Source organism: Lutra lutra, chromosome 18, assembly GCF_902655055.1.
Source record: "Lutra lutra chromosome 18, mLutLut1.2, whole genome shotgun sequence".
Classification (NCBI taxonomy): domain Eukaryota; kingdom Metazoa; phylum Chordata; class Mammalia; order Carnivora; family Mustelidae; genus Lutra; species Lutra lutra.
In genome coordinates this window covers 16,718,449-16,740,459 of record NC_062295.1, presented here as the reverse complement: position 1 = coordinate 16,740,459, position 22,011 = coordinate 16,718,449, and the positions used below count along the sequence as shown (strand labels likewise).

Genomic DNA, 22,011 nt, shown 5'->3' with positions numbered 1-22,011 from the left:
GAGACCCCCTGCTGAGCAGGGAGCCCAATGAGGGACTTGAGCCCGGGACTCCAGGATCATGAACCTGATTAAGCCACCCAGGCGCCCTGACAATTCTTTCTTTCAGCACTTTTTGTCATTCCACTGTCTTCTGGCCATCCCTGTGGTTTCTGACAAAAAGTCAGCTGTTAATATTATTGATAATCCCCTAATAAATCATCTCTCTTCTGCTTTTAAGATGTTCTCTTTCTTTGGTATTCACTAGTTTGATTATAATGTGTCTAAGTGTAGACATTTTTGAGTCAATCATACTTAGAACTTATTGAGCTTCTTGAATGTAAAGATTAATGTTTTTTTCTCAAATTTGAGAAGTTTTCAGCCATTATTTCTTCAAATTATTATTTTTTTGTCCTTTTATCATTCTCCTCACCTTCTAGTCTCCCATTATGTATATATTGGAATGCTTGCTATTGTTCCACAGTTATCAGAAGCTCTGTCCACCCCCTACCCCATTTTTCTTCTTTCTGTCCCACAGAAAGATAACCTTTACTGATCCCTACTGACCTACCTTCAATATAGCTGATATGTTTTTCTGACAATTCAAGTCTGTTGTTGAACCCCTCTGGTGAACTGTCAATTTATCATGCTTTTCCTAATTTTTAAAAATTTTTTGAGTTTTTATTTTTAACTCCAGTTAGTTAACATACAGTGTAATATTAGTTTCAAATGTGCAATATAGTAATTCAATACTTCCATACACCAACCAGTGCTCATCATAATAAGTATACTCCTTAATCACCATTACCTATTTAATCCATCCCCCATACTCTACTCCTCTTGTGTAACCATAAATTTTTCTCTATAATTAAGTCTGTTTCTCAATTTCTTTGTTACTTTTTTCTATTTGCTTGTTTTGTTTCTTAAATTCCACAAATGAGTGAAATCACATGGTATTTGTCTTTTATTTCTTTTCATTGTTTGACTTCTGTGGCTAGGACTTCCAGTACTATGTTGCATAAAAGTGGTGAGAGTGGACATCACTTTTCCTGACCTTAGGAGAAAAGCTCCCAGTTTTACCCCACTAACATGATGTTAGCTATGCATTTTTCACATATGGGCTTTATTATGTTGAGGTAAGTTCCCTCTAAACTTATTTTCTTGAGGTTTTTATCATGAATGGATGTTGTATTTTGTCAAATGCTTTTTATTTTTGCATGTATTGAAATGATCATAAGGTTCTTATCTTTTCTCCAACTTATGTGATGTACCATAGTGATTGATTTATGAATATTAAACCACCCGTGCAACCCAGAAACAGATCCCACTTTATCATGGTAATTTTTTTTTTTTTTTAGTGTATTGTTGGATTCAGTTTGCTAGTGCTTTGATGAGGATTTCTGCATCTGTGATAATCAGTAATATTGGCCTGTACTCCTTTTTAGTGGTGTCTTTATCTGGTTTTGGTATTGGGTAATGCTGGAGTCATAAAATGAATTGGAAGTTTTCCTTCTTTTTCTACTTTGTGTGTGTGTGTGTGTGTGTGTGTGTGTGTGTGTGTGTGTGCGTGCGCACGTGTGTGTGAATTGCTGTGGGACTTTTATTGGGAGAGATAAAAGTACTTAATAAGATGGGCCAAACAATTGGGCCAAACATCCCTCCTTCCCAAACATGTTTGCTGTCCAAAAGTTAAAATAATGAACTATGGACAGAACAGTTGAGATAGCAATTGAACATTATAGGGAGGAAATATGGAACATATGTAAGCAGTGGATAGAATAAGCCTGCCCTGAGAGGGCTATGAAAAGAGTGGTTGCACAAAGGATGTTAGCACACATCTCTGAATGGTTCATGGATGAGTGTGTATACATATATGAATTTAAGTTTTTTCTCTTTTTCATCTTCTCTTCTTTTTTGCTCCATTCTGCTCATCACAGTCCCAGTTCCTCTTTCCATAAGAGGGGAAAGAAAAGGGAGCTAAACAAACCATCATCAGGTTTCCAATTTTTTGAGTTAAGACAGGAACCTTTTAAGTGTTCACTGAGCGCCTAGGAGAATTCTGCATTTAAGATGTACCATATGACTGGGTTATTTGTTACACTTCAACTATGTTCTTTCACTTCGAAGACTCAAGGCTATGATGTCAATTGAACTGGACCATCATATGGCATTGATAACCACCTGATACTTTTAACAGATCTGGAGTCTTCTGTTAGACATCATTGGTTTGTGTGTTATCCCTCATGAAAATTTCTAGGTCAGCTGCTTTCAAAGTATAATACTTGGTGAGGTTTGTTCTAGCTGGATGTATTTCTCCTAGACTTGAGCTCCCAGCTGTACACTTTCTGTGTGGTTGTTATAGAATTTGGCATTCTGTGGATGCTATCTCATTACTTTTGTAATAAACCTTGCATGGTTTGGATGCTCTTTTTTTCTGAAAATATACATTGTCCTTGTTTTTCTTTTCCAAAATGAGGTCAGTGTTTATATAGGCAAACTGATTTACTCCTTCCAGAGTTTCTCTGCCTCTTGACAATTCTCGGCTACAGCTGGGGTTTAGTGCTTTAGGTTACCAGAAATCTTTTAATTTTCTATGTTTAGCAAGTTTAATGAGTAGTATTTTGCCAACAATCCTTGTCCAGTGACTGGTGTCAATTCCTGACTAAATCTGAGGAGTTTACAGCTGAAGATTTCTCTCACTGAACAGATGATTGCCCTGTAAGTTCAAGGTCATACAAGGGTTATTTGATTTTTTAAAGTTTTTATTTAAATTGCTGCTAGTTAACAGTGTAATACTAGTTTTAGGTGTATAGTGATTTAGCACTTCCATACAACAGTTGGTGCTCATCACAACAAGAGCACTCTATTTTCACCATTTATTTAACCCATACCCCTATCCACATCCCTTCTGGTAACCACCAGTTTTGTTTTCTACAGTTAAGAGTCTGCCTTTTGAGATCCCAGAAGTCCATTGACAGATAATGGATAAAGAAGATGTGAACTATTACCCAGCCATTAAAAAGAATGAAAACTTGCCATTTACACAATGTGGATGGAACTAGAGAGTGTTATGCTAAGTGAAATAAGTCAGTCAGAGAAAGACAAATATCACTCGTGTGTGATTTCACTCATATGTGGAACTTAAGAAACAAAGTGGATGAACACAGGGGAAGGGAAAATAAGAAGAAAACAGAGAGTGGGACAAACTATAAGAGATTCTTAACTATAGGAAACAAACAGGATTGCTGGAGAGGAGGAGGGAAGAGGTATAGGGTAATTGGGTGATGGGTATTAAGGAGGGCGCTTGATGGAATGAGCACTGGGTGTTATATGAAACCAATGAATCACTAAACTCTATCTCTGAAACTAATAATACACTACACGTTAATTAAATTGAATTTTTTAAAAAGAGTCTGTTTCTTGGTTTTCCTCTTTTTTCCCCCCTAAGTTCATTCATTTTCTTAAATTTCATATATGAGTGAAATCACATGGTATTTTTCTTTCTCTGACTTATTTGACTTAGGTGCCCCAAGATTTCATTATTTTTTATTCCAGTCTTTTCTCAAGTCCAGTGAGTATCCTTATGATCACTGCTTTAAATTCTCTATGAGGCATGATACTTATATCTGTTTTATTTATATCTCTGGTTATGGCTTTGTCCTATTCTTTTATTTGGGATACATTTCTCTGTCTCTTCCTTTTGTCTGCCTCTCTGTGTCTCTTTCTTTGTGTTAAGAAAGTCAGCTGTGTCTTCTGCTCTTGAAAGTAGTCACTTTAAGAAGAAGAGGTTCTGGAGTGGCTTGCAGTGCAGTGTCCTCTGTTCACCAGAAACTAGCACTTTAAAAAAGTATCGGGGCACCTGGGTGGCTCAGTGGGTTAAAGCCTCTGCCTTCGGCTCAGGTCATGATCTCAGGGTCCTGGGATCGAGCCCCGCATCAGGCTCTCTGCTCAGCAGGGAGCCTGCTTCTTCCTCTCTCTCTGCCTGCCTCTCTGCCTACTTGTGGTCTCCGTCTGTCAAATAAATAAATAAAATCTTTTAAAAAAATAAAAAAATAAAAAAGTTCTATGTGTTTTGCTTACACCCTACTGTTGTGTTTGACTAAAAGAGTCACTTTTCCTTTCAGTGCAGTCATCTGCATGGACTCTCTACCTGCTATGGGCTGTGCTTATTCTCTGTGGTGTTAGTGGGCTCCAAGGAGGTCAGCTCTGAGGGGGTATGCCAGCTGGTGAACTTGGGAGCAAAGAGATGGCATTAGGAAAATTAGTGCTGGGCCACTAGTCCTATGCTAGATCTCCTGAAGCACTATGGCAGCTGGAGGCTGCACACCAGGGCTGCTGGGGCTGAGGTTGGGCAAGACTGGGCCTGGCAAGTGCTGGCAGCTGTGAGTATGTGGCATGTGCCCGTGGCTGGAGGCACATGGCTGGGCACTGTTACGCACATGTATGGCATGCTGCATCAGCTGTGTACCCAGCAGCTGGTTGGAGTGCATGCATGGTTTTAACAAAATTTACCTTGAGCTCAGAGCCTAGGCTAGGAAGCTTGGAGTGGGATAGTCTTCAGGAGAACTCAGGCTGTGATGCACTGCTAGCAGATAAGGTAGCAAGTGTCTGTGCAGCCCCCTGATGTTTTCAGGTGGCTCTGTGTTCATACTGGAGGGCAGGGGAGAAAACAGCGCCTGTCAGTTCCCTCTTTTTAAAGTTCTCCAACACACTCCAAAATCACTATGAAATGCTATGTAAACTGACATTTTTATGTTGCCCCTCCATGCAGGTTGCTATCTCTTTAAGGGCGGTGACCAAGGTATGACTCAACCTTCTAGCTCACCCAGTGCTTAGTCAACAGACTTTTAAAGCACCACTCCAAGGACCACTGTTTTCATAAACTTACGGAATTCAGCCCCTCTGGATTTTAAAGCCCAATGTTATGGGAGGAGTCTTCCCCATGTGAGCTCCCTGGTGTGAGGGTTCTCGCCTTCTCTGCCCATACAGCTCCGTCTCTGTTGCAGGCAGCCTCTCTCTGCCTTTCCAATCTTTCTAACCCTTCAGTTGCAGATTCTTTATATTTACCTGTGCAGTTTGTTCTGCCAGTCTTTGGATTGCTCCTTGGTTCGTTGACTTGGTTGTGGACAATGTCTAGCTAAAAATATGGGATGGGGTCCTCATACTCTGCCATCTTTCTTCCACTTTTTTTTTTCTCTCAGTCATGCTTTTCAACTACAAAATCTCTTTTTTAAAAAATTATTTATAAATATTCTCTTTGTGGAGACATAGTGACTATACTTTAATTCTTTAAACATATTTCCTTTAGTATTTTGAAAATATTTGTAGTATTTAAAGTCTTTGTCTATTAAATTCAACATCTGGCCTCCCTCAAGGACAGCTAGTGGCTTCAGCACCCTTCCCCACTATGGGTCATATGGTTGTTTCTTTATGTATTAGTTTTCTGGGACTTTCATGAGAAAGTACCACACAATGAGTGGCTTAAATAACAGAAATTTATTTGCCCTCAGTTCTAGAGGCTAGAAGTCCAAGTCAAGGTGTCAGCAGGGTTGGTTTCGTCTGAAGGCCTTTTCTCCTTTGGTTTGTAGATAGCTGTCTTTTCACTGTGTCTTCACATGGTCTTTCTTCTGAGTATGCATGTCTGTTCCTAATCTGCATTTGTTATAAGGATACCAGTCATATTGGATTAGGGCCCACCCTAAGTAAGTCTTATACTTAATTACTTCTTTAAAGAAACTATATCCAAATATAGTCACATTCTGAGATACTGGGGGTAGGACTTCAACTTATGAATTTTGAAGGAACACAATTCAGCCCATAGTTCTTTCCTTTCTCTGTTATTATTGTTGTGGAAACTGGACATTTAAGACAAGTAGTGTAACAACTCTGATGATATCTGAACTCCCCTTCCCATCTCTTGTTTGCTGTTATTGCCTTTTTTTTTTAACTTGTTGCTGCTCATTTGGTTAGTAACTTATGTGGACTAATTCTATAGATTCTGTACTATATAGTGTACAGTCACTTACTTCTCTGACAGACTTTAAAAATTCTGACTTTTATTTGTAAAACAAGTTCCTAGGAGTCATCCTGGGTCAGTTTAATTTAGTAATCAATTAAAAGATTTCTTTAAATGCCTAGAGCCAGTAAGTCTTCCATTATTTGCCAAAGGGATCTGTGTATAAAGGCACACTTCAAATTTAAGACAGTTTATAAGTCAGCCTCAACTTTTACTTCTTGCTTGACCAGGTCTCAACATCAAATTAGAGTTTTCTGACTGGAGTCTTCTTTCCTAGGTCATTTCTGGTCATACACACTACCATTCTGAGCCTTCTATATCCTCAGAAATATCAGAACTTTTAAAAGTTCATTTTGGTTCTCTAGCTCTCCAGGGATTCCTTCAAAGTTAATTTTTGGCCAGGCTCTTGTTGCTCAACTAAAATCACAGCCTTAGCCAACTGTGATGATGTTACCAGCAGATTGTTACTGTTTTTATTAATGCTCTGTGGATAGGGCTTTTTCCAAAAAAGCTGAGCCCTGATTCAAATCCAATAGGAACAATTCCCTGGGAATGGAGTTTTTTTCAGGACTTATTTTAGTTAAATTACTGACAGTGCTCTAGAGATGGGGCTTTTAACACCACTCTAAATAGATCAGCTCTTTCAATCAACTTCAAGGCTTTTTGTGGCTACCATTTCATTGAGTTGAGGAAGGAGAGTGATAGGAATGGTTCTAAGTTAAAATGCCACAGACCTTACTCTTTTTAAAGAGGTTTGGTAGGGTTTTTTGTTGTTCTTGTTGTTTTTTGTTTGTTTTTTGTTTTTAGAATAGACACATTTTAGTTTGTTCTGTGTTTTGGTTAATTTCCAGTGTTCCTAATTGGCTGATTTATAAAACTGTTTTTGAAGTATCTTTGTTGCTTTTGTGAGAAAAGGAGTTCATTCCATCATACCAAAAGATTCAAAATTTCCATTCACTAGGTTTTTGGGTAATTTTCTACAAAGGAATAGATACAAATAAGCTACATAAAAGGGTTGCTTTTGTCACTAAGAAAGATAATGCAAGAGAAAGTGTTTAGTATGGTTTTACCAAAGCTAAGCATTGAACAAATTAAATATAACTATACTACTCTCTAAAAATTAGTTCTGAGGAGACAATCTATTAAATATCTGCCCCTTGTTTTTAAAAAATGAACATAGTAGACAGAAGGGCAAACTTCAGATCGTGGAATCATTTCACTTTGAGAGCCTAGAGAAACATTTTTGTATCTTGATCAGAATAAAAATTGTGTGCTAAATTTCTCACAGTATTGTGGCTCTTTAACTCATCCTCTGAAAGATGATGCAATTAGCTGAAAGACAACCTAGAGCCAAATGTCTCCATTAGTTATTAACTTTTGTGGCCAGTTGTCTTGAAGTATACTTTTTTGTTTCTTGCTTCTGATTTAGCTGCCTCTAAGATACTGGTAATTAGTAGGAAAAGAAAGAAATGGGTAAATAGCATAGTTAAGTGCCTTCTTTGTAAGTAATACAAATGGATTTTCATATAGCAGCAATCTCTTTTTTTTCCCCTATGGGTCTTACCTTGCACTTCCCAAATTTCTTGATTGTTACGTTTTAGAAAAATCTTAAGGTTATTTATGAGATTCAGAGCCAAATCAGAATTCCCTGAAACTGAGTAAGGCACAATTGTTTGACCATATTGACTCAAGTCCAGTTCTCTCGTGGGAAGGTCATAATGCGAGTATGCAGTTCTTAAGAGATATGTAGTGAAAACCAAAATTACTAATATCTGTAGCAACATCAACTTCCAATTGCGCCAAGTGAATAGTGCTCTCTTTATAAACATGGAATAAAATTGCTGGCAGTAAAGTGAAAACTAAAAAGAGGAGAGAAACATATCATTACAATGGGTAGTGACCCAAGTAGGAAATTCATAGTGAAACCCATTAATATAAATGTTCCAAATTTTTATCACACTAGATATACACATATAATAAATATATCCTTTAGCCCAAGAAAATAAATAAGATAGTATAAAATTTTATTTGTGTAAAGTATTAAGGGAAAGGAGTCATATCTAGTTTCTGATCTAAGTACATTGAAAATCTTATCAAGTTTATTTTATTCATTAATATATTTGTAGTGTTTCCGATCAGAAAACAAAATTGTATTTCTTTTATTTGATATTAAACCATAATCTATTTGTCAGTTTTAAAGGCAAATATCCCCACGAAATTTGTATGTAACTACTATACTTTGTTAAGACTTGATATACAAACTATGGTTCATCATGAAAAAATGCCCTTAATCTGGTCAACCAATATCTTCTGATTGTAACAGTCATAATTTTGGGTCTTGTCTTAGAACTGAACAAAGGGGAAATTTATAAGAAAATAAATGAGGGGTGCCTGGGTGGCTCAGTGGGTCAAATGTCTGCCTTTGGCTCAGGTCATGATCTCAGTCCTGAGACTGAGCCCCGCACCAGGCTCCCTGCTCAGCAGGGAGCCTGCTTCCCCTTCTCTCTCTCTCTGTCTTGCTTCTCTGCCCCTTTTTGATCTCTGTCTGTGAAATAAATAAACAAAAATCTTTAAAGGGAAATAAAAAAGAACTTTTCAAAGTGATTCTGAGAATTAATGGTGAAAGTAGCATCTGTGATCTTTATCCAGAACCCATTTCTCCTGCATCAGGAAATTATTGGGGGTTGTAACACATACTGGTCTCTATCTGGCTTGATGTTCCGTGTCTAAACTCCAAATATCTTTTAAGTTCAAATATTTAAAAAATTACACATATTATACCCAAGCCAAACATAGTAGGTTTACATTCTTAGTGAATTTGCTTACCCCAGTATTAAATTTAATAGTAGCAATTTCATTCAATCTAGAGAAAACAGCTCTCTCATGATATCTGGACATATTCATATTCCTCTTCATGTCTTGTCTTATTTTTTGGCCCTTTAAGGAAGTAGCATGGATATCCTGAATATCGATATGGGAACCTGCCAGGTTATTGACCCTACAAACACAGATAGACAACAAAAAGCACAAAACATTTCATTTTGACTATAGTCTCAATCTATTTTATTTAGGGAAAGTCAAACAAGGTTCCAAATTTGGAAGACTCCTTGATCTTTCTCATTGATTGTAAGGTGTATTGTATAGAGGCAGTATGACAAACCAATAAACCAGAGGGCTGCTGAAATTCCACAGCAAAGTTTATATCATTCTGAGACAACGTGAGAAAAGCAATTACAATATTGTATATTTCATAAGCTGAAGTTATTTAATTTAAAACTTACCTCTAGTCAAAGGTAATAACTCTCCTTTGCGGGTTAAAATGTTCTTTGTTTTATGAAATGATGGAGACATTTATATAATAGCAGGGTTGGTGGTGGTGGTGGTGGTGGTTTTTTCTTTTTTTAAGTCCTTACATTTCCTACTACTGCCTATGTCTAAAACTGGCTCTTTGTGTATGGATACTTGAAAGAGGTGAAGAGCTATAGGGATAATTATAATCTAAGGAGAAAAATTCTAAGAAAAAATGGAAGAAACAATATATCACAGTATATTGAGAGACAGGAAAGATTAATTACCTTGGTCAAAGTGGTAAAACCCTTAGTAGAATATATATGATTTGAAAGGTGTATTTTTTTCTTTTCCTTTTTAAAAAAGATTTTTATTTATTTGTGGGTGTCTGTGTGTGTGTGAGAGAGAAAGAGAGAGCACACGCACATGAACAGGAGAAGGGGCAGGAGGAGAAGCAGGCAAGGAGCCCAACGTGTGACTCAATCCCAGGAACCTGGGATCATGACCTGAGCTGAAGGCAGATGCTTAACCTACTGAGACACCCAGGTGCCCCAGGTGTATTTTTCTAAACCACAGAATTATCAAAATCTTTTTAATACCTCTCTGTTAGCATTTGTATGAAAAAGAACATAAATAAATTCTCAACTATAACAACCAAAAGCAATGAGCAGATAGATAAGACTTCTATACTTTAAAAAAACTGTGCATTAAATACATATTAAAAAACCTGCTTTAAGATATTCTTGTAGCATGTTTTTTGTCTGATACTAAAAGTCTGAGGACTATTGTACTTTAAAAATATAATCATTAGATATTTTTTCTTTCATCTTTCTTGAGTTTTCTTTTTATATTTTATTTATTGGTAATAAATTTCCATTGGGAAAACATTAGAGAATATAAATAAGTGCAAGGCAAAATATTCCTATGACCTAGAGATAGTACTGATATTTTCCACATACCTTTATAAAAAGGGACAAACATACACTCTCTTAAAAGTGGCAAATGGATTATGCTTAATCCATTTGTTTTCTTTTTTATCTTCTTACTTGCCAGATTTTACCCCAGCTTTTTGAAGTATGATTGAGAAATAAAAATTATATGCTTAAGGTATAGAACATGATACTTAGTTATATGTATATATTATAAAATTATTACCATAATCAAGCAAATTAACATATCCATCATTGCACATGCTAACTTTTTTTGTGGTAGGAACACTTGAGATTTACTCTTTCATCAAATTTCAATTTTACAATGTATTATTAAATATAGTCACCATGCAGTACTTGTGGTGACCATCAGGTCTCCAAAACTTACTCATAACTGAAAGTTTGTACCCTTTGACAAACTTTTCTCACTTTCCCTCCTCCTTGCACCTAGTAACCACCATTCTATTCTTTGTTCAACTTTTTTAAGACTCCACACAGAAGTGAGATCATGCAGTTTTCATCTTTCTCTGTCTGGCTAATTTCACTTAGCCTATTGTCCTCCAGAGGGCCCAGAAATAAACACACACTTATCTGGTTAATTAACCTTCAATAAAGGAGACAGGAATATACAATATATTCTGTCTTTTCAATAAATGGTGTCGGGAAAACCAGATAGCTACATACAAAGAATGCAACTGGACCACTTTCTTATACCATACACAAAAATAAACTCAAAATGGATTAAAGACCTAAATTTGAGACCTGAAACCATAAAATAAAACAGGCAGTCATCACTTGGACATTGGCTTTAGAACATAATTGTGGATATATCTCCTGAGGCCAGGAAAACAAAACCAAAAATAAATTGTTGGTACTAAACAAAAACAAAAGGCTTCTGCACAGCAAAGGAAGCCATCAACACAACAAAAAGGCAACCTAGTGAATGGGAAAAGATAATTGCAAATGACAAATCTATTAAGTCTTTAATATGGAAAATACATAAAGAACTTACATAACTCAATATGCACACACACACACACACACACACACAGAGTCAGATTAAAAAATAAACAGATGAGGGGCACCTGGGTGGCTCAGTGGGTTAAGCCTCTACCTTCGGCTCAGGTCATGATCTCAAGGTCCTGAGACTGGGTCCCACATCGGGCTCTCTGCTCAGCAGGGAGCCTGCTTGCCCTCCTCTCTCTGCCTGCCTCTCTGCCTACTTGTGATCTCTCTCTCTCTCTCTGTCAAATAAATAAATAAAATCTTAAAAAAATAAACAAATGAGAGAAGAGGCAAGATAGCAGAGGAGTAGGGAATCTTGTTTCAACTGGTCCCTTGAATTTAGCTGGATATCTACTAAACCGGTCTGAATACCCAAGAAATCAGCCTGCAATGTAAGACTATATATCTGGATCTCTACAAACAGAAAAACACCACCTGTCTCGAGGTAGGAAAGGCTGAGTCATAAATCTGTGGGGAGATGGTGGAAGAAAAACAGAAGAGGGAGGGAGCCTCCATAAGCTGGCACCTGAAAAGTGATATAACTCCAGAGGGCAAAAGTGTCCTGTGCCAGGAGGAGGCAAAAATTTGCAGAGCAGTAGTGGCAGGGAAAGTAGAGCAGTGCCCTGGACAGAATCCAGGACATGTGAGTGCACACATTCAAGCCCCCATGAGCCCAGGGCCACTTGTGGTTTTAAAAGTACTAAGGGCAGGGACACACACCAATCCCTGGGTTGATCCCTGAGAGAGTTGCTGTGGGTATGCACAAGGGGTGGCTGTGGTTTTCAGAGGTGCATACAGAAACAGAAACTCTGTTCTGGAGGGTTTAGTGAAGAAAATAGACTGCAATTTCTCTGCTCTGGGATAGGGGACTGGGTGCAGCCATTTTTGCTTTGACCCTCAGAAGAGGCAAGAAAAGTCACCAGAGAACAAAAGCTCAAAAAACCGGTTTCCATGGAGCCCAGCCCCCTAACAGGGGGGGGGGGGGCAGGGCAACTCTGCCCAAGCATAAACAGTGTGGCAGGCCCCTCCCCTAGAAGACACACTGGAAGATTAAGAGGACAACAACTCTAGGGTCCCCATAAAACTGTGAAATCCCAACATCAGGGGAAAATAGTATATTGAGTTCCAGTCATTGTCTCAGGGCTTGTTTATTTTTTAGATACAACTCTCTTTTTCTTTTTCTTTTTCTTTTTTTCCTTATGTTTCTTCTATGTTTTTTCTTTTTACCTTTTTCTCATTTCAACTAGATGTTTAATATATCCTATTTCATAATAGCTTTTTAACTTGTACTTTTTCATACCTTTTTTATAGATATATGCTTCAGTATAGTCCTTTTTTCTCTATTCAATATTACCTTTATATACATACAAGTTTTACTTTCCCTATAATTTTGGGAAGAAGTGTCCTCTAACAAACAGAACAAAATATACCCAGGAACAAATGAAACACCCTACTTTGTCCACACTGAGATTATAGCCCACTCTTCCCCTCACACCCGTCTTTTAAAAAATTTTTTATTTTTTTTCTAATTAAAAATAATTTTATAAATATTATTCTTGTGTTTCATTTTGGCTTTATCTTTTCAGTGGTGGACCAGTTTGGATTTTCCTAGGGTGCAACTTGCTTGGGCTATGGTTGATATTTTGGACTCAGTACATTCCCTCAACCATCCCTCAACAGAATGACTAGGAGGAGGAACTCCCAACAAAGAAAAGAACCAGAGACAATGGCCTCTGCCACAGACCTAATGGATACGGAGATAAGCAAGATGTCAGAGACAGGACTTCAGGGTAGCAATTATGAAGTCAATAGCTAGGCTTGAAAAAACCATCAGTGACAATATAGAATCTCTGAGGGCAGAAATGAGATCTAATCAGGCTGAAATAAAAAATGCTATGAATGAGATTGGTCAACTCATCTAGATACTCATCAGTACTTTAGATAGTACTTTAGATACTCATCAGTATCTAAGCTGGATACCTTAACAGCCAGGATAAATGAGGCAGTAGAATGAATCAGTGATCTAGAAGATAAGCTGATAGAAAGGAAGGAAGCTGAGGATGATAGGGATGGGCTAAACAGCTAGAAGCCCATGAGATCAGACTGAGAGAGATCAATGATGCCATGAAATTTTCCAACATCACAATTATTAGGATCCTTGAGGGGGTGGAGACAAAGAGAGTACTAGAAGGCATATTTGAGCAAATCATAGCTGAGAACTTCTCTAGTCTAGGGAAGGAAACAAGCATTCATGTCCTAGAGGCAGACACGACCCCTCCTAAGATTAGTAAGAACAGACAAATGCCCTTGCATGTAATAGTAAAACTTGCAAATCTTAGAACCAAAGAAGCCATCCTGAGAGCAGCTATGGGGAAGATATTTCTTAAATATGTAGGGAGGAACATCAGAATATGTCATGCCTATCCATAGAGACCTGGCAAGCTAGAAAGGGCTGGCAAGATATATTCAGGGTACTAAATGAGACAAACATGCAGTCAAGGATACTTTATCCAGCAAGGCTGTCATTCAGAATGGATGGAGAGACAGAGTTTCTAGGACCAGCAGAAATTGAAAGAACATGTGCCCGCCAAGTCAGGCCTGCAAAAAATTTTTTTTTTAAGATTTTATTTATTTATTTAACAGACAGAGATTACAAGTAGGCAGAGAGGCAGGCAGAGAGAGAGGAGGAAGCAGGCTCCCTCCTGAGCAGAGAGCCCGACGCAGGGCTCGATCCCAGGACCCTGGGGTCATGACGCGAGCCGAAGGCAGAGGCTTTAACCCACTGAACCACCCAGGCGCCCCAGGCCTGCAAGAATTTTTAAGGGGGATTCTATAAAGAAAGACACCAAGAGTAAGACGGGCCAGAAATTTACAGAGACAATCTATAGAACAGGGAATTCACAGGCAATAAATATGGTGACACTAAATTCATATCTTTCAAGAGTTACCCTCAATGCGAACAGCCTAATTCTCCCATGAAATGGTACAGGGTTGCAGATTGATAAAAAGATAGGACCCATCCTTTTGCTGTCTACAAGAGACTCATTTTGAACCTGAAGACACCTCCAGATTGAAAGCAAGGGGATTGAGAACCATTTATCATGCTAACAGACCTCAAAAGAAAGTTGGGTTAGCAATTCTCATCTCAGACAAATTAGATTTTAAACCAAAGACTGTAGTAAAAGATGTAAAGGGATACTATACTGTATCATATTTAAAGGGTCTATCCAACAAGAAAATCTAACAATTATAAATATCTATGCCCCCAACATGGCAGCAGACAACTACATAAGCCAACTGCTAACCAAAATTAAGAATCATATTGATAATAACACATTAATAGCAGGAGACTTCAACACTCCACTCTCAGTAATGGAAAGATCAACTAAGCAGAAGAACAACAAAGAAACAAGAGCTTTGAATGGCACATTGGACCAGATGGGATTCATAAATATACACAGAACATTCCACTCTAAAAAAACCAGAATACTCATTCTTCTCACATGCACAAGGAACTTTCTCCAGAACAGACCACAAACTGGGTCTCAACTGATATCAAAAAAGATTAAGATCATTTCCTGCATGTCATCAGACAACAATGCTTTGAAACTGGAACACAATCACAAGAAAAAATTTGGAAGGAACTGAAACACTTGGAAGTTAAAGACCATCCTGCTACAGAATGATTGGGTCAACCAGAAAATTAAAGAACTTAAACAATTCATGGAAATCAATGAGAATGAAAATGCATCAGTCCAAAACCTATGGGATACTGCAAAGGCAGTTGTATAGGGAAAATACATAGCCATCCAAGCCTCTCTCAAAATAGTAGAAAAATCCCAAATGCACAAGCTAACCTTACACCTAAAGGCGCTGGAGAAACAGCAGGAAATAAAACCTAAACCAAGCAGGAGAAGAGAAATAATAAAGATTAGAGTAGAGATCAGTGAAATAGAAACCAGAAAAACAGTAGAGCAGATCAACAGAACTAGAAGCTGGTTCTCTGAAAGAATTAATAAGATCAACAAGTCTCTGGCTGGACTTATCCAAAAGAAAGGAGAAAGGACCCAAATTAATAAAATCATGAATGAAAAGGGAGAGATCAAGACTAACACCAAAGAAATAGAAACAATCATTAGAAATTATTAACAGCAACTATATGCCAATAAATTAAGCAACCTGGAAGAAGTGGATGCCTTCCTGGAAACTTATAAACTACTGAGACTGGAACTGGAAGAAACAGACAATCTGAACAGACCAATAACCTATAAAAAAAATTGAAGCAATAATCAAAAACCTCCCAAAAAACAAAAGTCCAAGGCCAGATGGCTTCTCAGGAGAATTCTACCAAACATTTAAAGAAGAAATCATACCTATTCTTCTGAAGCGATTTCAAAAAATAGAAACAGAAGGAAAACCTCCAAACTCTTTCTATGAGAACAGGATTACCTTGATCCAAAAACCAGACAAAGACCCCATCAAAAAGGAGAATTATAGACCAATATCCCTGATGAACATGGATGCCAAAATACTCAACAAGATGTTAGCCAATAGGATATAACAGTACATTAAAAGGATTATCCATCAGGACCAGGTATGGAATCCCAGGGTATAATTCCTGGGATGCAAGGGTGGTTCAACTTTTGTAAATCAACCAATGTGATAGAATACAGTAATAAAAGAAAAGAACCATATGATCCTCTCAATTAATGCAGAACAAGCATTTGACAAAACAGAGCATCCTTTTCTGATTAAAAAATCTTCAGAGTATAGGGATAGAGGGAACACTCCTCAATATAAAAACTATCTATGAAAAGCCCACAGCGAATATCATCTTAAGATCAGGGGCACGACATGGATGCCTACTCTCACCACTATTGTTCAACATAGTACAGAAGTCCTGATCTCAGTAATCAGACAACAAAAAGAAATAAAATGCATTCAAATTGGCAAAGAAGAAGACAAACTCTCTACAGAGATGACACAATACTTTATGTGGAAAACCCAAAAGGCTCCATTCCCAAATTACTAGAACTCATACAGCAATTTAGCAAAGTGGCAGGATAGAAAAATCAATGCACATAAATCAGTTGCTTTTCTATACACTAACAATATAACTATAGAAAGGGACATTAAGGAATCAACTCCATTTACAATAGCACCAAAACCTATAAGATACCTAGGAATAAATCGAACCAAAAAGGTAAAGGATCTATACTCTAGAAACTATAGAACATTTATGAAAGAAACTGAGGAAGATACAAAAAGATGGAAAAACAGTCCATTCTCATGGATTGGAAGAATAAACATTGTGAAAAAGTCTAGGCTGCCTAGAGCAACCTATACTTTCAATGCCATCCCTATCAAAATACCATTGACATTTTTCACAGAGCTGGAACAAACAATCCTAAAATTTGTAGGGAGCCAGAAAAGACTCCAAATTGCCAAGGGAATGTTGAAAAGAAAACCAAAACTGGAGCATCACAATCCCTGACTTCAAGCTTATTACAAAGCTGTGATAATCAAAATAGCATGGTATTGGCACAAAAACAGACACATAGATCAACGGAACAGAATAGAGAGTCAAGAAAGGACCCTCAACTCTATGTTCAACTAACTTATGACAAATCAGGAACGAATATCCAATGGAAAAAAAGACAGTCTCTTCAATAAATGGTGCTGGGGAAATTGGACAGCTACATTCAAAAGAATGAAGTTGTAGCATTCTCTTACATCATACACAAACTCTACATGAATGAAAGACCTTAATGTGAGACAGGAATCCAACAAAATCTTAGAGGAAAACATAGACAGTAACCACTTTGACACAAGTCACAGCAACTTCTTTCAAGACCCATCTCCAAAGGCAAGGGAAACAAAAGCAAAAATGAATTATTTGGACTTCATGAAGATACAAAGCTTTTGCACAGCAAAGGAAACAATCAACAAAAGTAAGAGGCAACCCACAGAATGAGAGAAGATATTTGCAAATGACATTACAGATAAAAGGCTGGTATCCAATATTTATAAAGAACTTCTCAAACTCAACACCCAAAAAACAATCCAGTCAGAAAATGGGAAGAAGACATGAACAGACACTTCTCCAAAGAAGACATACAAATGGCCAACAGACACATGAAAAAATATTCACCATTAGCTATCAGGGAAATTTAAATCAAAACCACACTGAGATATCACCTTATAGCAGTTAGAATGACAATAATTAGCAAAGCAGGAAACAACACCTGTTGGCAAGGATGTGGAGAAAGGGGAACGCTCTTACACTGTTGGTGGGAATGCAAACTAGTACAGCACTTTGGAGAACAGTATGGAGGTTCCTCAAAAAGTTAAAAATGCAACTGTCCTACAACCCAGCAATTGCACTACTGGGTATTTACCCCAAAGATACAGATGTAGTGAAAAAAGGGGGCAGATGCATCCAAATGTTCATAGCAGCAATGGCCACAATAGCCAAACTGTGGAAGAAACTGAGATGCCCTTCAACAGATGAATGGGTGACTTATTTAGGTCAGTGCCTGGGTGCCTCAGTTGGTTAAGCAGCTGCCTTTGGATCAGGTCATGATCATATTGGGCTCCCTGCTCAGTGGAGAGCCTGCTTCTCCCTCTCCCTCTCCCTGCCACTCTGCCTACTTGTGCTCTCTATCTCTCTGAGATGTGGTACATATATACAATGGAATATTATTCAGCCATCAGAAAGGATGAATACCCAGCATTTGGATTGACATGGATGGAACTAGAGGGGATTAGGCTAAGTGAAGTAAGTCAAGTAGAGAAAGATAATTATCATATGGTTTCAGTCATATGTGGAACATAAAGAATAGCACGATAGACCATAGGGAAAGGGAGGGAAAACTGAAAGGGGGGAAATCAGATAGGGAGATGAACCATTAGAGACTATGGACTCTGGGATGCAAACTGACGGTTTGTGGAAAGGGAGGTGGGTAGGGGATGGGGTAGTTGGGGATGGGTATTAAGGAGGGAACGTATTGTGATGAGCACTGGGTGTTATATGCAACTATTGAATCATTGAGCACTACATCAAAAACAAATGATGTATATGGTGGCTAACTCAACATAATTAAAAGAATAAACAGATGACATGAATAGATGTTGTTTCAAAGAAATGGCCAATAGACACATGAGAAGATGCTCAACATCACTCATCAAGGACATGCAAATCAAAACCGCAAGGAGATATCACCTTATACCTGTGAGAATGGCTAAAATAAAAAAGACAAGAAACAAGTGTTGATAAGAGTGAGGATGAAAAGGAACACTTGTGCACTGTTTTTTGGGAATGCAAGCTGGTACAGCCAGTGTGGAAAACAGTATGGAGGTTTCTCAAAAAATTAAAGATGGAACTACCAAATGATCCAGCAATTCCACTACTGAGTATTTAATAGAGAGACAATAATTCAAAAATGTATATATAACCCTATGTTATAGGGATATATATATAATATCTGCAACATTATTTACAACAGCCAAGATATGGGAGTAACCCAAGTGTTCACTGAGAGAGGATAAATAAGATTGATAATTGCACATACACACAGGAATATTACCATATTACCCATAATAAAAAGATGAGATCTTGCAGTTGCAACAACATGGTTGGATCTAGAGAGTATAACGCTAAGTAAGTCAGAGAAAGATAAATACTATATGAATTCACTTATTTGTGGTACCTAAAAGACTAAACAAATGAACAAACAAAAAAACCATGCCTCTTAAATACAGAGAACATCTGGTAGTTGCCAGAGGGAATGTGGCATGTGGGGGGATGAGATAAATGAAAGGGATTAAGATGTACAAAGTTCCAGTGATAAAATAAATAAGTCATGGAGATGAAAAGTACATCATAGGTCAAGATGGCGGAGAAGTAGCAGGCTGAGACTACTTCAGGTAGCAGTAGATCAGCTAGATAGCTTATCTAAAGATTGAAAACACCTACAAATCCAATGGGAGATCGAAGAGAAGAAGAACAGCAATTCTAGAAACAGAAAATCAACCACTTTCTGAAAGGTAGGACCGGCGGAGAAGTGAATCCAAAGTGACGGGAAGATAGACCACGGGGGGAGGGGCCAGCTCCCGGCAAGCGGCGGAGCAATGGAGCACAAAATCAGGACTTTTAAAAGTCTGTTCCACTGAGGGACATCGCTCCAGAGGCTTAAGCGGGGTGAAGCCCATGCGAGGTCAGCGTGGCCTCAGGTCCCGCAGGGTCACAGAAGGATCGGGGGTGTCTGAGTGTCTCAGAGCTTGCAGGTATTAGAACGGGGAAGCCAGCTACAGAGACAGAGCCAAGGAGTGAGCTCTCAGCTTGGGGTTACCATGAACCAGTCGCAGGCTTGGTCAGCTCAGAGCACGGCCAGAGGTGACGGCGGTAATTGGGCACTGTTCTCTGAGGGCACACTGAGGAGTGGGGCCCCGGGCTCTCGGCTCCTCCGGGCCGGAGACTGGGAGGGCACCATCTTCATTCCCGTCCTCCGGAACTCTACAGAAAGCACTCAGGGAACAAAAGCTCCCGAAAGCAAACCAGAGTGGATTACTCAGCCTGGCCCCTGGTAAGGGCGGTGCAATTCCGCCTGGGGCAAAGACACTTGAGAATCACTACAACAGGCCCCTCCCCCAGAAGATCAATAAGAAATCAAGCCAGGACCAAGTTCACCTACCAAGGAGTGCAGTTTCAATACCAAGGAGAGCAGCGGAATTCCAGAGGAGGAGAAAGCAAAGCACAGAACTCATAGCTTTCTCCCCATGATTCTTTAGCCTTGAAGTTAATTTAATTTTTTTTCTTTTTCAATTTTTTTCCCCTCTGCTTCTGCCAAATTTTTTAAACTTTTACCCTTTTCTTTTTTAACGTTTTTTAACTAGTTTATCTAATATATATATATATTTTTCTTTTTTATATTTTTTCTTTATTCATTTTCTTTTTTTGTTTCTTTTTCTTCCTTTCTGAACCTCTTTTTATCCCCTATCTCCCTGCTCACAATTTGGGATCTCTTCTGATTTGGTTAAAGCATATTTTCCTGGGGTTGTTGCCACCATTTTAGTATTTTACTTCCTCCTTCTTATACTCTTATCTGGACAAAATGACAAGGTGGAAAAATTCACCACAAAAAAAAAGAACAAGAGGCAGTACCAAAGGCTGGGGACCTAATCAACACAGACATTGGTAATATGTCAGATCTAGAGTTCAGAATGATGATTCTCAAGGTTCTAGCCGGGCTTGAAAAAGGCATGGAAGATATTAGAGAAACCCTCTCAGGAGATATAAAAGCCCTTTCTGGAGAAATAAAAGAACTATAATCTAACCAAGTTGAATCAAAAAAGCTATTAATGAGGTGCAGTCAAAAATGGAGGCTCTCACTGCTAGGATAAATGAGGCAGAAGAAAGAATTAGCGATATAGAAGACCAAATGACAGAGAATAAAGAAGCTGAGCAAAAGAGAGACAAACAGCTACTGGACCACGAGGGGAGAATTCGAGAGATAAGTGACACCATAAGATGAAACAACATTAGAATAATTGGGATTCCAGAAAAAGAAGAAAGAGAGAGGGGAGCAGAAGGTATATTGGAGAGAATTATTGGAGAGAATTTCCCCAATGGCAAAGGGAACAAGCATCAAAATCCAGGAGGTTCAGAGAACGCCCCTCAAAATCAATAAGAATAGGTCCACACCTCGTCACCTAATAGTAAAATTTACAAGTCTTAGTGACAAAGAGAAGATCCTGAAAGCATCCTGGGAAAAGAAGTCTGTAACATACAATGGTAAAAATATTAGATTGGCAGCAGACTTATCCACAGAGACCTGGCAGGCCAGAAAGAGCTGGCATGATATATTCAGAACACTAAACGAGAAAAACATGCAGCCAAAAACATGATAGCCAAGGCTATCATTGAAAATAGAAGGAGAGATAAGAAGCTTCCAGGACAAACCAAAACTGAAAGAATTTGCAAACACCAAACCAGCTCTACAGGAAATATTGAAAGGGGTCCTCTAAGCAAAGAGAGACCCTAAAAGTAGTAGATCAGAAAGGAACAGAGACCATATACAGTAACAGTCACCTTATAGGCAATACAGTGGCACTAAATTCATATCTCTCAATAGTTACCCTGAATGTTAATGGGCTAAATGCCCCAATCAAAAGACACAGGGTATCAGAATGGATAAAAAAACAAAACCCATCTATATGTTGCCTACAAGAAACTCATTTTAGACCCAAAGACAACTCCAGATTTAAAGTGAGGGTGCGGAAAATAGTTTACCATGCTAATGGACATCAGAAGAAGAAAGCAGGAGTGGCAATCCTTATATCAGATCAATTAGATTTTAAGCCAAAGACTATAATAAGGGATGAGGAAGGACACTATATCATACTCAAAGGATCTGTCCAACAAGAAGATCTAACAGTTTTAAGTATCTATGCCCCTAACATGGGAGCAGCCAACTATATAAACCAATTAATAACAAAATCAAAGAAACACATCAACAATAATACATTAATAGTAGGGGACTTTAAAACTCCCCTCATTGAAATGGACAGATCATCTAAGCAAAAGATCAACAAGGAAATAAAGGCCTTAAATGACACACTGGACCAGGTGGACATCACAGACATATTCAGAACATTTCATCCCAAAGCAACAGAATACTCATTCTTCTCTAGTGCATATGGAACATTCTCCAGAATAGATCACATCCTCGGTCCTAAATCAGGTCTCAACCGGTATCAAAAGTTTGGGATCATTCCCTGCATATTTTCAGCATATTT

The 22,011-nt window shown here is 38.2% G+C and overlaps 1 protein-coding gene across 1 annotated transcript in view; it reads right to left on the bottom strand.

The window, feature by feature from the left end:
- The window catches only part of LOC125090549 (phospholipid-transporting ATPase ABCA3-like), a 196,657-nt gene that overhangs the window by 56,313 nt on the left and 118,333 nt on the right, over positions 1–22,011 (bottom strand). Inside the window, exons 18-19 of the mRNA XM_047713324.1 lie at positions 8,819–8,990; positions 7,557–7,851 (exon numbers count right to left, since the gene is read on the bottom strand). Of these exons, the coding sequence (XP_047569280.1) occupies positions 7,557–7,851; positions 8,819–8,990 (467 nt within the window). The remainder of the gene's footprint in view (positions 1–7,556; positions 7,852–8,818; positions 8,991–22,011) is intronic.